Below are 16722 nucleotides of genomic sequence, written 5' to 3' on the forward strand. Positions count from 1 at the left end.
AGTAAAATTGTGTCTTAATTCGAAGAATGGAAATTATTTTTAATCCTGTGTTCATGACAAAATGAAGGACCGAGAGCTGTACATGTGTTAGTAACTCAATAATTTGTGTGCTCGGAGGAAAAAGAAAGGATTAAATTTAATCATAATAACTGAAGACGTTATTTAAACAATGCAGTATAAGACATACTAAGGCAGTTCCTGCCCAGTATGTAAACAGAGGAAAGGAGACTCTTAATTACACCCTGTTAGCTCAACTGTGCTTGAATACTCAAACAAGAAATTGTTTGGATAATTTTATGCTCTCTGAAGTTTCTGCCCGGCACCTTTTACTATTGAATGCCTAACTTCTTGTAAAACAGTCTTGTTTCTTCTCTTTTGCTAGTGGTAATTTTTTTTCCTGATGGTCTTGACTTTGTTTTTCCAATACTTATTTCTTTTTGTGTCGGGCATTTAGGAGCATAGTTGTAAATTGTACAGTTCTAAAGACAGGAAGCCAAAACAGGTGGTCATGGAAGTCTTCAGAGTGTCACCAACTACAGTGATAAGTTAGATGATCAAAATTCTCTATCGCCTCTTTATGGAAATGCATTTAAGCAGCAATACAGTGATTGTAAATGATTATAGAAACACAAAGCTTTGGAAAATCTGTCATAGTTACTTGATTTGCACCAAAAAAGTTACACTGGCAACCTCCAGTCTTCCTGTTGTTGGCAGAGGGAGAATAAAATGAAACACACTTTCAGTGATTCAATGATTGATTTTTCCAAATTATGGTTCTCCAGGGCAAGAAAATACAGAAGGAACGTTTTTCTTATTTTGCTCTCATTTTAAAAGCATTTAACACCAGTAGGACCACTGAAATAGGAGCTAAGTCTTCTTGTTGCCATATCTCAAGATCTATTACTGCATCTGTTTTCCAAATTCAAAGGAAGCGGTTTAAACTCTTTTTGGACGAAGAGCTTAAACTGCTAAAGCGGCCTTTAATTCTGTTACATACCACTATAAAATATGTTCCTGAGAATGTGTTTTTGTGGCTATCTATCAATTCACAGTAAAGTGTACTGGAGAGGCAGTGGGAGAAGGGAAATACAGAACTTCTGAAGATAGTACATTTAGTGTGTCAGTGGATAGCAGTAAAATAGTTCATCTCATCAGTTTGTTCAGTTCTAGAATGGCAGTTTTAATATAAGTCAGTCATCTTAAAATTTAGTATGAATTTATTATATTTGACATGTGTTGCAGTCAGTAGCAAAATGCCTCATAAAGTGGAAAAATTAGGACTAACTTACCTCCCTAACACCCATTTTTATTATGTGTTTCATGTCTTTTTATGCCAGTTATGACTGAATTTCAGGCAATGGTGTTAGTGCTGTCTGTTGGACTCTGGAGTCTTTTGTGTCGTTTTGTTAGTGGGCACTGCCCTGAAATAGCAGTGGAGCCAGTTTGCTTGTTCAGTGGGATGTTATTGAACTTTGTAACTTGCCATATGTTGCTGACATTAGAAAAATAAGCAAACAGGCAGTTGTGGAGCTATTCATCCATCTGCTACATGAAAAGTCAGATAATACTTGGAGCAAAGTCAGGATCTGCATAAGACAGAGTGATGAACTACTTTCCAAAAGAGTCTTAATTGCGGTTCTCATAGAATCATAGAATAGGTTGGATGGGAAGGGACCTTAAAGATCATCCAGTTCCAACCCCCTGCCATAGACAGGGACACCTCCCACTGTACCAGATTGCTCAAAGCCTCATCCAGTTCGGCCTTGAACACTTCCAGAGATGAGGCAGCCACAACTTCTCTGGGCAACCTGTTCCAGTACCTCACCACCCTTACAGGAAAAAATTTCTTCCTAATGTTTGATCGAAGTCTCCCCTCTTTCAGCTTAAAACCATTACCACTCATCCTATCACTGCACTCCCTGATAGAGTTATATTCTCCAGGAGGAGTTACCCTACTCCTCAAGTTAACTATAGCCAAAATAGACCAGTGCTTGTTTTGTCCACTTGAAAATAAATAAATAAATATTATTTAACTCTTTTTAATGTGGGCTTTGAAGTCCTCCAGCCTTTCTCTACATCCTATGGCAAAATTGCTGCCTGTGTTGCTAGAATTGCATTGTGAGTTCTTGTTCTGAGCCTGGTTTTCTGCTCTAGTAGCCTGTTATCCAGTGTAAGACTAGCATCTGAGTATTCCAGCAGAAACTGATACTTTGACTTGTGTCATCGTGGTGGAGGAAGGGAAAAGGGAGAAGGCTGATACTCCAAAGCTAGCATCTCAGAGCTAGAATTGCTACTTGAATGCTTCCAAAAGCTGACTTCTTTGCAAACTGTTAGACCTAGAAACTAGTAACTTTAAAGAGCTGGAGTTTTGGCTAGAAACAGGTTTTACTATTGGTGGACCAAAATCATGTCAGAACATTATTAGCTTCTGTTAAGCAGTAGATATTGCTGGTAACTATTAAGTTTTAGGTTAGGCTTTAATCAGCCTCCTTGAAGATGGAACTCTTTAGAACTTGTTTACTTGAGCTTACCTGTGCGCATATTATATGCTTTAAAGTAGATGTGTTCATATCTGAAGTTTGACCTGAATTATCTTTCTTTGATAATGGTTTAGTTGGGTTTATATTTGGTTTTTTTGTTTTGTTTTGTTTACTCTGATGTCTCCTGGTTTATCTGGTATTGTAACCATATTGTAAACGTTATGGGGACTGTCAAGAAGTCTAGACAGTCCTTTCCACGGAGGAAAGTTTCTTGCAGACTTCTTTATACAGTAATCTCATGAAATAATGAAACTTTAACCTGAATACACATAGTTCAGAGCAACAATTTATCAATATTTGGAAAGAAAAGGCAAACAGATTTCTTTGTGAGCAACTGTGTGTGTATTTTTCTCGTTTTCACTGTACTTTCTGAAGTCATTCTTCCTAAAATTTTTTCTTTCACATTATTCAGTCTTTTCTGCTTGTGTATAAATAACTCTTCTTGTCAGAACTGTACATATACTCATATATGTACATATTGGTTTTAATAATATTTTCTATTAATGACTGCATCTTTACCCAAGTTACTGATTTTTGCTTGTCTGTTCCTGGCCTTGTGATATTTATGGTAGAATGCATCACACACATAATATATTTTATAATATACTATATATGTAATTGTGAAATACATCAAGAAGTATGTCTTATGTATATGTTCTCAGAATCTGCTAGAGGATAAATCCTACAAGTAACCTCTGAACGTCTTTTGATTCAGCTTCAGTGATTCTCCAAATTTTCCTTGCGGGATAGGGGAAATCAGAGTATCCCATTGAGCTTCTTCTTTTGTTCTTAAAGTAAAAATGTATAAGATGATGCCACCACATTGAATTAACTGCCCTTTTGCTATTTATTGAGTCCTGCTAGCATATAGTAGCCAAAAAAATGTTTCATGAGAAACTGATGTTTGCAGAGAAGTAGTAGAGTCTCTTAGAAAGTTGAGTGCAAAGAATCCTGACTAGATACAAGTCTCTAGTAAGCTTTAGAAGCTGCATATCCAAATGAAAGCAATGGAATTTGAATGGACAATATTAAGCCTATGCTTAGTCTTGGGAATGTTACTCTTTGTTGATATTCTGACACCCTGGAATGGTGGAATACAGCAAGAGGTCAGCGTCAGACTGCAGCAAGCACTGATTTCTTTTACCATTGTGGAGTTACATGGCTGATGCTCTCAGGAGAAATGTCTTTCGCTTATGAGCATAAATTTGGCTGTAAATGGTGGTTCTTCATATCTTGATCTCAGTGTTGTATGGAGAAACTTTCTCATCTGGGAAGCATTAATTGTTGTTGTTAATACAAATGGATTGCAGAGTGGGAATAAATGGATTTTAAGAGTTCTGTGGTTAAACTATTTCTGTTATGACTCCTCAGTTTCACAACTTTTTTCTGTAGAAAGGTGGAAAATGGAGAAACTGCTTTGATAAGAATCAAGGAGTCAGATGTTGCCTCAGTTGCACTCGATGATGGCTAATAATTTTGCCTTTGTATAATTTACATTTCTATTTTGTTTAATTTGTAGAGACTTGAAGCCTGAGAATATACTCCTTGATGACTGTGGTAAGTAAATATTAAAATTAATTTTCAAATAGGGAATTACAAATCTAATTAATACTGTTTCAGAGATCAAAGAGATTTCTTCATAATAAAAGGAACCTGACTGACAAATGCTAACTTTAATTAGTAAAGAAAAAACTGCCCTTGTTTTTTAGAAAGTTGGGTAAAATACTGGGTTTCTAGGGGACAATGATGATGATTTTTGAGGGGTCAGTTTCCCAGCTTAAAATAACTACTCTTTCCCCTTTTGCTCCTCCTTCCCCCCATTCCCCTGCCTTGATTTAAGATGGCTAAAACTTTTGTATGGATTTCTTCTCTCTTTTCTTTGACTATGGAAATGTGATTTGTTAGATGTAAGGCCAGAATTTTACTTAGTAAACTCTAATTAAGCAATAAAGAAGAAAAGAAATCTGAAGCATCTCTGTTTTAATATTTCAACTAAAACTGGTCTGATGGTCTCTGATGCATATGTGGCTGGAAGGAATGAAGTACAAACCATATGAAGACTTGTTCGTAGTATTTCATTTTTCAAAAGCCAAATTAATTTTCATTAATGACTTTGTATGAAATTTATCAGAATAATTTGAATTCACTGTGAACTATGTGCAGCGATTACCTTTTTCTAAGCTATGGAAAAATATTACCAGTTTGTTCCTGTAATCGCTGAGTATTTTAGTTAAGGAAAAACTGGTTTTGAAGTCATTAGCACAGTAGGGTTTTTTTTCCAAGTCAGCATGTTCTGACTTATAAATTTCTAAGAAGGTGATGCTTGGGAGAAGTCACTTTCAAATAGTTAAAGCTTTGCTGGACATCAAATGCATTCTTTAATTTTTTTGCTCCAACAGTGTCTTGCAAAAACTGACAGCTGCTTTGAGGAAAAATGTGGGCTTGCAGGACTGCACTCGAATGCTTTCTCTCTGCAAGGGATACTCTGATCTTGTTCCAGAGAGCAGAGGGGACTAATTAGAAAATCACTTCAGGAACTCAGATCCTACACTTGAAAATGGGTTCATCAGATGTCAGGGGATAGAAGAGCATGTGAATGTATTTAAAATAGCATTTGCTGCTCATGAGCATTTTTTTTTTCCAGCTAGTATATAGAGAGGCACTTGACTTTCTCCACTCTCTCTTCCTACCCCTTGATTATCTATCACATATAAATAAGAAATGAAAATGCTTTCAACTAATACTGATGCTGTAGAGCTTTTTGAATGACAGGGAGTACATGCACAAAGGACACTTGGGCATTGGAGCTGGCTACCTAAAGAGGTGATGCAGTGTCTGCTCTTGGACACTTTCTAGACAGGAATGTAAAAAGCCTTCAACACTTAGGGCTGGTTGACTGTTTGCTTGGAGAGTTGTACTAGAGACCTTCTGAAGTCCCTTCCAGCCTGAACTATTCTGTGAATCTGTTATGTTCCTGTAAATGACAGTGTTCCTGTCCTTATATTTGGTATTAGAAAGAGGTGTGGGTTTTTTATATTATTTTGGGTTTTGACCCTCTGAATCTTCCTACTACAGATGGCTGCAAAATTTTGTTGTAAAACTGAGTTGAAAATGTAGTTATCCTTTCCCTTTATATTTTTATTAAGAAAATTTAAATTAGAAGATAATTTAAATTAGAATTATTAAGAAAATTTTAAATTAGAACCATGACAGTACATTTCTTGTCTTGAATTGTATTGAATCGTTTGCTGTTGAGTCTGTCCAGCAAAAAACTACATCTGTGCATGGTCTGGACTTATTCCCATTGCCTGCCTTGGATTATTTCCCCATCTGAGTAGTGTTGTTCATGACAAAATGTAGTCCTCCACAAGATCACTTCTACATTAATAGATACTAGTGTAAATGCCATGCATAATTGCAAAGATAGTCAACTTCAGAAGTTTGGCTTATCAAGTGAAATAGAACCTGAAGTTATCTACATTTGACTGATTTGTGAGAAGGGGAAATCCTAATATTGAACGAACGTGTTACAGTATAAATAATTTGAAGTAGGCTTTGGTTTAGGCACTTTTCTTTTGGACTAGGAGTGGGAATAGCCATTCCAGTTACTTGTGGTTAGCATTGTTGGGGTGCTTCTTGTTAGAGGAGAACCTGTAGTCTCACTAGAGGCTACAGATTTCTCATATTGGGAATAAATGGAGTAAGTTCTGATGTTTTGTTAGGAAGTCAGGAAGCTAATTGTTTGCGGTGGGAATACGGAATACAGAATGGAAAAGTACAAATATCTTCTGTGTGGATGCAGAATTTGAAACGAGCAGTCATCATTTCTGTTCATCCTAGAGTAGCAGCCTATGCCAAAGCTAGGAATTGGGGTGCTTAACAGCAGTTTGTTTTATATGATCATGAGGAAATCAGGTAGATCCATGCCTCTCTTCCTTCACTTATTTAGGGGAGGGTTGAATAACGATAAATCACTCCTTTCTAGTTAAGTTAAGCAACCTTAGTGCTATTGCCATATGAGTGCTTTGATGGTTTGGGGTGGCTTTTTTCGATGAGATATGCTTCAGATTTTTTTTTTTTATTGTTTTAAAAGTGCTGATATTGTATTATTTGCTGACTATGTACCATTTATTTTAACATCAACAGGACATATCAGAATTTCAGATCTTGGATTAGCTGTACAGATTCCAGAAGGAGAAACAGTCCGAGGACGGGTTGGGACTGTTGGTTACATGGGTATGTAAAGTATCCTTTACTAGTTATGTTTTACCAGAACATTTGCATCTGTGAATATATGAATGACTTGGCCAAAGAACTATAGTTATTTTGGATTAGTTACTAGACATTTTGTGGTAAGAAAGGTTATGCAGTGGTAGATGATAGTAGTCAATTATAAGCCATAGACTTGAAAACTTAACCCTGGAAATTGTAGCTTTAGGTAGAACTTTAAGAGAGCAACTAATTTTTTTCTGATGCTCAAAGATATTTTGGGTCACAGGTAAGCAGATGAATTACTGTGACAGCACATTTCTTTCCATGCTTTGGAAAGACTTCATTCGTAGTCTGTAAACAATACTGATCTTAAGCATTAAAGAACTTAAGTGTTTCTCTTGGATATAAAGAGTTCTCACTGTAGAAATTAGCATTTCTTCAAAATACAGAGGAATTACACAAAGGTCTCTGCACAGAGCCAAAAGAATGCCTGAGAGTTTTTCCATATTTAATTAGCTAATTTAAAATGAATTGTTGTGGGGGGTTATTTTTTTTTCTTGTAGCTCCAGAAGTGCTCAAAAATGAGAAATATACATTCAGCCCGGATTGGTGGGGTCTCGGATGCTTGATTTATGAAATGATTGAAGGACAGTCTCCATTCAGGAAGCATAAAGAAAGAGTCAAACGGGATGAGATTGACCGGAGAGTAAAGGAAGACCAGGAAACATATTCAGACAAGTTCTCAGAGGAGGCAAAATCCATCTGCAGGATGGTGGGTGAAGAGACATAGAGGTTTGAAAATTAAATTTCTAATCCTTTTTAAGAGATGAACTACTTTAACGTCTTCTATCTAACATTTTCTGCAGCTGGAGTTCATAAATCTTTCTTTGATTCAGATGGAAGTTTGTGATTGTCCATGGATTGTTCAGTTATCAAATTTTGAGAACTTTTTTCAAGACAAAGGAAGGATGCATAAATGTATTTTTGATCACACCCATTAAAAGGTCCAGTACTCCTTGGACCACACGTAATTATAGATGGAGTACAATAGCATGCTGAACATTGATACGTGGAGAAATGGTAGAGTAATATACTAGTTCCCTTGCCTAAAAGAGTCTGTACAAAACAACAGCTTTTTTTTTATCTTGCATGTTCTTAAATTTAGTAAGAAGCACATCTATAAAGAGAGTTCCAAAAGTTTTCTTTACTAGTTTATTCAGAATAAGTGCTTACTTATTAAGATTTTAATTATAAGTTACTTAAAGCCTACGGGAAAAAAATGTCTGTGTTTCCGGAAAGTAAAGTCTACTGCAAAGTCTGTCCCATGAAGTCTATTTAGCATGGCATCAATTAAAATATTTTCATATGACTTGGCGTATAATCTTCAAATGGTCTGCTTTCAAGTAGTCTTTTGTCTACTGAAAATCTTTTTGCTCCCAGAACGTTGTAGTTTGGATTTCTAGTTCATTTTGATACCATGATAAATTTGATCTAATAAAAGGCCAAGTAACAAAACAAACTTATGGAAAGACATATACAGATTTTAATTTTCTTTTTTTCATTGTGGGATTATATTACTGGATCAGCCTTTTTTCCCATATCTTTGCAGTTACTTGCTAAAAATCCAGAGGAACGACTGGGTTGCACTGAAGGTGGAGCTGCTACTGTAAAGCAACATCCTATCTTCAAGAATATCAACTTCAAGAGGCTGGAAGCTAACATGTTAGAACCTCCGTTCTTGCCAGATGTAAGTAGGTGAGACAGATTTGATTAGTATCTTAAAAAGGCAAGAACTATCATAATTCTATGTCAGCCACCATGTGAACTCCAGAGAAACCTTTAAAGTCAGTTAAATTGGAGGAGAATGCTATTGATGGCTAGTTGTTTTGTGGCATTTCATCTGAGATCACAAAACAATTTACAGTAATGGTATTGCTCTAGGGAGCTTTGTAGCTGATTTCTTAGTCCTTAGAAGTCTGCTTCCATAACTCAGATGCTGAACACGTGAACAATAGCTTTGAATTTACTCTGGAGTTGAAAGGAGTCTGACAGAAGATGAGTGAATTATGATGACCATTAAGAAATCCAGAGAAGTTGCATGCTGTTCCTGGTTTATGTGTTTCTGTTCTGATTCTTGCAGGATGGATAGACACGCTCAGGTGCCTTCTGACAAAAGCCTTTTAAGTTTTTGCATTTCTTTTTTGTAGTACAGTGTAACCTGATGATCAGCAATGTGAAATATAAAATTGGAGACATTTCTCTCCCCTTTTGCTTGTCTAGGAAAAAACACACAAACCCCTCCAAAAACCCACCCCCACCAAACCCAAACCTTAATGAAGCAATCTTGTATTGTACTGCAGCCACGTGCCGTATATTGCAAAGATGTCCTGGACATAGAGCAGTTCTCAACAGTAAAAGGAGTAAACCTGGATACTACAGATGATGACTTCTATTCCAAGTTTGTTACAGGCTGTGTCTCAATCCCTTGGCAAAATGAGGTATTATATATTTCGTAAAAGATTATTTCCTTTATTTCGGCAATATAGAAGATTTAATAAGGAATATGATTTTAGTATTAACTTTCTCTGTGAGATGTAAAATAGTTTCTGCTTTAGACTGCTTTCCTGGTAGACTGCAGAGAAAAGAATTTTTTCCCAGAACGTAAACAACTTGCTAAAAACTAAGATCTATGGTATCTTGCCATCATAAGTACAGCCTATAGAACAGTATTTAGCATCAGTGCAGCCATATTTTCCTTGTTTCTGTATCACGTTATTCAGTATTGCTGTTCCTAGGAAAGGGATAGAATGCTATTCAAAGTATTCAAAAGCAAATAGGTGCAGTGCAATCTGTTTGGCTATTGTGCCTGTATGTCAATAGAGTATCCAAATCAGTTAGTCACACAGAACTGCAGATTCACCTTTTCTAAGGTTTCAAAACTAACAGTTCAACATCAGTTGAGTCAGGCTTTCTCTTAAAGCTTTTTCATCTGCCATGGAAATGAGTATTCTAGTATTCTGTGTAGAAAACTAGAATTTTTCTGTTGGTAGGAAATTAAAATCTTTTTTTATTATTTAAAACTGTAGGTTTTGTAATGGATGCTGTCCCCCTATTAGCAGATGTTCATAACTTTCTGATATTAATATTGTCTCGAATTCTACTAGTGTAGTTTCTTTCCCAGTATGATTGTTTAAATTTTTTTTTTTAAGCTTGAACACAAAAGATGGAGAATTACTGAACAAGTCAGAGAAAATAGTACATTTCCTTTGTTTCCCTTTTGCCTTTTTTTTGCATTTCATTAAAAATGAGATTTAAAAGGTGTGATTTGATGTAGAAAGTCTTCACTAAGAAAGAATGAGCCTTAGGCTGTTGGAGAAAGAAAAATTTCCTGTGTTGTGTTACAACACAGCCTTTTTTTCCCCAAGAGTGCATTTGTCCCCTTTGTAAAAAAGTATTCCGCCTAATACTATGCAGGTAGTTCTTGCAGTTTCTATGCAGTTCTACCTGCATAGAAAAATGATTTCTCTTACTCAATGTCATGTTTACTAATAAAGTCCAGTCCAAAATATAGAAATACTATATTTGTTACACCAGACTGCTCAGAAATTGGCAGAATAGATGAAAAGAAAACAAATTTCTGTTTCTAAACCCTACTGCTTGTTGCATAATTGGCAGGAGAAATGCCTTTCTAAATCATGGTAGCATGTGAGTACTCATCTGCATGATGGTGCTCGCATTCCTGTTTTTTCGTTCACTGGATGCACAGGAGAGTTAATGTAGACTTTGTGCCTTCCTTCATGGAGCTCTGCAAATAGTTTAGTTTGGCTGATGAATCATAGAATCGTAGAATCACCAGGTTGGAAAGGACCCACTGGATCATCGAGTCCAACCATTCCTAACACTCCCTTAAACCATGTCCCTCAGCACTTCATCAACCCGTTCCTTAAACACCTCCAGAGAAGGTGACTCGACCACCTCCCTGGGCAGCCTGTTCCAGTGCCCAATGACTCTTTCTGTGAAGAATTTTTTTCTGATATCCAGAATTTGTGAGTTGTTAGGAATACCCAGGCAAAGTAAATAGATGATACATGAAACATGTTTGAGAGATTTGTATGGCTATTTCATTTATATTTCCTGTGCTTCAAAGATGATTGAAACAGGATGCTTTGAAGATATCAATGCATATGAAACTGATGGTACTGTGTCACCGGAGAGAGAGAGGTCTCCTAAACCAAAGAGAGGCTTCTTTCACAGACTGTTTAGTGGAGAGGTAAGGTTATTTCTTTTCTTTATAAGAAAAATGCGAGTAAGAACTTAGCATCCGTTCAGTTTCTTATATTATTTTGTAATAGGAAAAACAAATTGTTTGACGAATACTGGTTTATTATAGCTTTACCCCTGCACTGCATTTCAGAAACTGTAGCAAGCCTTGTAACTCTAAGAGTTTTTCCTCCCTTAGCCTTCTATATTCCTCTAGTTGTTACCTGGGGAAGAGGTAGTGTGCACTGTTACCATCCGTGCTGAAGATATTAATTTCGGTCTTGCTCCTTATGTGTTTTTCCAGTTTTTATAAAAATTTCTGGAGAGATGACCTCAAAGAGAACTGAGGGCCTCCTCTTTAAAATCTTAAATAAAATTGACTGATGAACTCAGAAGTGTGTTGGAACAATGCAACTCCTAGGACTCGTTCCTTTAGAAGGCTGGGGTCCCAATGAATCATTCTAGTGTGTTAAGCAAAAAAGTAAAATATCCCTTAAATGAATGAGTGTGAAGAAGTGTCACAAAGCAAATGTTAAAATATCTTAAGAAGTTTACCAAAATAACAACATAATATGTGTTTACATAGCTTCTGATAATGCACAGCCTTTTCTTATGCACAACTTGTACTCTTTAGTAAGCATTTAGGCATATATGAATTGAGCATTTACTGCCTAAAGACACGTGGCATATTCTGCTTGTTAATAGGGTAAAGATTTTCTGTTGAAGATGTACACAATTCTGCTTGCTCAGTATGCCTGCACTTAGAGTGGAATTATCTTGAGAAGCGTGAGTGTATTCCAGTGTAGAACACTTCTGTGGAAATTACTTTTGCTTTCTAGAAGAAATGGAATTTTAAAATTGCTAGGAGCGTATTAAGTAGCCACAACAGGGCCATGTATTAAAATTGCATGATGATTTTTTTTTTTGTCATCAGCTGGTAATTTACTTCTCTAAAATGGTACAATGCTAATGGAATGTATAATAGTACTGTCATTTTTAGTTCACCTTTTCAATTCACTTTTCCCTCCACTTAGAGTAATGGAGTAGAAGGAAAGGTTAAGTGTACCAGTAATCTTGCAGAGCTGAAGTTAGAGCTTGTGTCTAGCTGTACGGCTTTTTGAGCTGAATCAGCAGGGTTCATCCTGTCCCAAAATATGGTTCTATGTTTTGAGAAAGAGCTCTAAAAAATTAAGACGGCTTGAGGGCCTTCAGTTGGTTTTGAAGTAATAAGCCTGCAGTTAATTGTCCTGTGAAGTTAAAAGAAGGAAAGATTAAGGTTATATAAAACTTTAATGACCTGATATTTGGGTTTGGGTTGTGGCTTCCTTTGATATTCCCGAAGCATTTGGTTAGTATGGAGTAAAATGTGCTGGGAAAAGAGCCATCCCCACCACTCCAGCCTCTCTGTGCCCCATAAAACACATGAACCAACAGTATTGTCAGTTCTGCAGCTGAATTGTCTCATTATCTTCTCTTGCAGGTCTGCTTTAAATCCGATTGCAGTGATGAGGAGCAGGAGTCCTCCAGACTTTAAATCATTTTACTCTCATCAGACAGGATGAGCAAACTATAAATGTTTTATATCTCTGTAGCAAAGTGTATTATATATATTTTTTATCTGAGTTCAAGGATTTTTGTACATTTGTACTTCATTTGTTTTAAGATGTATATTTTCACTAAAGCTTAATTGTACAAAAAGCAATGAGTGCCATTCGAGTGAGTGTTTCTGTATGCATTTCATTTATCTTGATTATTTTTTTTTCCAGTGGGATGAATCTAGAAATACTACAAGGATTTTAAAGCACAGAGATAATATCTATGGCTTTGATGCAAATTAGCTTTGTATGCTCCTGGTTAAAGGCTTCTTGTTCATCAGGATCTTTATTAGCAGTTTTCTGAACAGTAAAATTGCTATACTGATAAATTTCATAGTTCCGGTGTTAGCCGGAAGCATGGCAATGCCATTACCTAATGGATCTCTCAAACAACTACTAAGGAAAAAAGGAATTCAGTGCACTGTAGCCAGCTATTATGGATTACTCCTTACTATCTGGCTATGTTGAATGTCTTTCTGTATTTCTATATTTAGAGAATTCTGAACATTTAGCTTAATCCTGTAACTGTATTAGCCCATTCTTCTCTTTTTATACTCATGTTGCACATCCTCTCCATACAGTTCATTGGCATGAACCATGCAAGTAGACCTATGCTAAAACTTTATAACTATATTTTGAGTACTTCTTTGTCTTTACTGAAAGGTTTTCTTTTTACCTGTGGGGACACCTTTTAATTGTTTTCTGTAAATGAAATTGTTTACAGCTCCATGTAAGATGTTGTAGTTTTATAATGGGTTAAAAAACAAAGCACGGGCTCTTCTTACTAACCTCTTCTCTGCTTATTATGTTGTAATACAGTTTTGTAGGGTTGACAGCAACCAGAGCCACTGAGAGAAGGACAGGTAGGATTAAGGATCAAATTTAATTATGTAAATAACCTTTCCTTATAACCTTTGAAAACTGAAACATTAAAACCTGCATTTAATGATAGCTTGATGCAGATGTGCAGCTGGTATTGAAGTTTTCGTTACAATTACCTGATGTTCGTTAGTAAAATAGTTCCCAGTTGCTTGAAAGCTTGTCAGTTTTCCATTATGCTGGACTCAAAGTATGCCAGAGTTTCTTTTTATTTTGTAAAACTTCTGTTAAAGCTGTTAATCTGTGTATGAGAGTTTAGGGAACATATTTCACCAAAAGTCTCTTTTGTTTTCAAAATTTGAGTTAAGGACTCAAATGGAATGCTCTTAGAGTTAGACACATGACTTCTGTTACATATTATGTTCTGTATTCAGAAGAACTGTCTCCACTGAGCATGGAATCTCTAGAGCACTAACCAGACCACATATGGTCCCTCTACCTCAAACAGATTTCTGCTTGTGTTCGACAGACTTACTGAAAGAAACTTAAGCTGCTTCTGAGAAACTGAGATACATTTCATACTTAAGCCTATCACCAGGTTGTAATTCACAGTATTTTGTCCTTAGTGACAAATGTTTAAATGGATTAGAATTTGAAGATGGTTGGAAAACCAGTGTGTTACAGAATCCTACTGGGGCTGAGCTGGTGTCTTTCTGAAATTGTTCCTCTTGTCTACTGTGACACAGAAATGAGGAATGAGACCCTTTTCCTGTTTTCAGTGTGATTTTCCTGATGTCTAAAACAGCACAGAGGACAGCAAAATGACTGCTGTAGAAAGTACAAAGGGAATAATTGGCAGAGTGAGAGTTCAAATGAATTACTGGAAGGTAGTCTGATGCAATAGAGAAAGGATGGGAGGCTTGACAGAAAGAGAAATATCTGAAATAAGGGCGTTGGCTGGAACCATTAAGTGTGAGACAATGAGCTGGCATGGTCTGACCTGACTCTGTGATGTAACAGAAGAACTCTGAAAAGATGGGAATGGAGAACTAGGGAAGTAACAAAAGCGTTTTAGAAATACTGACCTAGTTGGAGAATTGATCGTGTTTCTCTGATTAAGGGGTTTAATTTTTTAAGATCTTCAGGTTTGCTGTTCTGAGGCAAAGGTGACCGTATTAAAACTGGATGTATGGGTTGACAGTCTGCGTTTAATGCCTACTTACAGCAACTTGAAATTTGAGCAAGAATACCATAGAGACTAGCTGAGTGATCTGTTTTTTTTTTAAGAAAATACAGGAATTGGCTTTAATGAAAAAAAACCAAAACCACCACAAAATTTCAAATTTTCTTTCCCTATTGGAAGGGATCTTAAAATTTAAAAAAAAAAAAAAAAATTAACTCTTCTGGTTTGAAGTGCTGAGTCTTCACGCTTATTCTCCAGTGATCTGTGAAGAATAAGGCTAGATGAAAAGAGAAGGGAAATTGTTCCAAAAAAGTGGTTATTTATATATCGGCTTCTTCGGACAAGTAATTCCAACCATGCAAAAAAAAATGGAGGATTTGTTCATTTTTATGAAGCTTTATTTAGTTTCATGTCACAAGTTTTTTCTGATTTTCTGAATAATACTGGTATTGAATTGGTTTTGAGTAATTTAACATTTGCAGGATTAGGACCTAAATTGTGTTGGGTTTTTGTGGGGTGTCCCCCCTCCCCCGGGCTCAAAATAGCATTTTTCTACTCTAAATTTCTCCCATTTTGGTCAGAAGTGTAGCATTATAGAATCATTATGGTTGGAAGGACCTCTAAGATGAAGATCAACTGTCTGCCCAACACCACCATGCCTACCAAACCATGTCCCAAAGTGCCACACCTACATGCTTTTTGAACACCTCCAGGGATGGTGACTCCCCCCTTCCCTGGGCAGCCTGGTCTAATGCTTCACAACTCTTTCAGTAAAGAAATTTTTCCTAATATCCAATCTAAACCTCCCCTGATGTAAATTAAGGCCATTTCCTCTCAACCTAACATTTGTTACTTGGAAGAAGAAACCAGCACCCACCCTGCTATGTTGTCTTTTCAGGCAGTTGTAAAGAGTGATAAGGTCTCCCCTCAGCCTCATCTTCTCCAGACTCATCTTCTCCCAGTTCCATCAGCCACTCCTCATAAGACTTGTGCTCCTAACCATGTTATAATGACTGGTTGTTATCTGGTGTGAATCCTCTAATGAATAGAGAAGACAAGAAATTGGAAGGATCAGCGTAACTCTTATGTGGTACATGGAGATTAAGATATTACACTGTTTAATCTGAGATGACTAACATTGGTTAAATGTCTTTACTGGAGCATTGGTAGCTTGGAGATGCATTTTGAGAGCAGAGGAAGAGTAAGGAGAGGGGAGAGCACCTGCAAGCAAAATTGTGATGTGATCAACTTAATGTGAACCTTGCTCTTGATTTGTGTAGGATATAACTGAGACGAAGAAGGGGGAAGGCAGCAGGTTGGCTGTACTCATGTGGCCTTTTATTTCGGTGAAGGCTTTTTTTTTCTTTAAAACAAAAAAAGCCAATAAATTCTTGCTGTTCAGTCTGACTTCATTATACCTCCATGAGTTCAGAATCTAGATCCATTCAGTAGAAGGCTTTAATGGCAGTGAGACAAACCAAGAACCCAACTGCATTGTTCTGCTGGTGCAAAATACAGAAAGATCTAGGGAATTCTGTGGAGTTACTTGCATAAGATCAACCCTCCTTTTCTGTGGCTTGTTTCCGAGAATTTGTGTATCAAAGTCTTAACGTCTGTTTATGCATACCTCATCACTCTATGTATTTAGCTCAAAACTCAAACTGTGAAACACTGTACCAGTATCTCATAGGTTTTCTTAATGCTTTTGAATGTTGTGACCAACAGAATAGAATCTTTCTGCCTCAGAGTTGTTCTTTCTGTAAAAAAAAAAATTGTCAGCCTTTTTTTTTTACCCCCTCAGAGGTACAATGTTCATTATCAAGATGGTGTTATCTTTCTGGATTATAAGAACCACAAACAGTATCAGTTGAAACAACAATTACTGTGTAATAATAAATAGGAAAAAAAACTGTGGTATTTCGTGACAAAGAGAGTGTTAATGACAAATTTTAGCCTTTAATAGAAGAAGTTGCTTTTTTCCCAAGTCAATCTTCAAAAACTTTCAGATCTATTGTTTTATTATGAAAGACAATTACATCCATTTCAGCATAAAATTGTCTAATTTGAGAAATAACTGATAGAAGCTATTTAAAACAACTAAAAAGCCATTTCT

General features: G+C 36.4%; 1 protein-coding gene across 2 annotated transcripts in view; it reads left to right on the plus strand.

Moving 5' to 3' along the window:
* The window catches only part of GRK4 (G protein-coupled receptor kinase 4), a 41184-nt gene extending 26476 nt beyond the window's left edge, over nucleotides 1–14708 (plus strand). The window contains exons 10-16 of one of the 2 annotated variants that reach the window (XM_054065284.1): nucleotides 4060–4097; nucleotides 6687–6776; nucleotides 7316–7524; nucleotides 8362–8499; nucleotides 9113–9250; nucleotides 10900–11022; nucleotides 12493–14708. In XM_054065284.1, coding sequence (XP_053921259.1) covers nucleotides 4060–4097; nucleotides 6687–6776; nucleotides 7316–7524; nucleotides 8362–8499; nucleotides 9113–9250; nucleotides 10900–11022; nucleotides 12493–12546 — 790 coding nt within the window. In that variant the 3' untranslated portion in view covers nucleotides 12547–14708. Of the gene's footprint in view, nucleotides 1–4059; nucleotides 4098–6686; nucleotides 6777–7315; nucleotides 7525–8361; nucleotides 8508–9112; nucleotides 9251–10899; nucleotides 11023–12492 lie in introns of those variants that run through there. The other variant, XR_008449629.1, reaches the window with a different exon arrangement.
* Nucleotides 14709–16722: the final 2014 nt, after the last annotated feature.

Source organism: Cuculus canorus, chromosome 4 (assembly GCF_017976375.1).
Source record: "Cuculus canorus isolate bCucCan1 chromosome 4, bCucCan1.pri, whole genome shotgun sequence".
Classification (NCBI taxonomy): domain Eukaryota; kingdom Metazoa; phylum Chordata; class Aves; order Cuculiformes; family Cuculidae; genus Cuculus; species Cuculus canorus.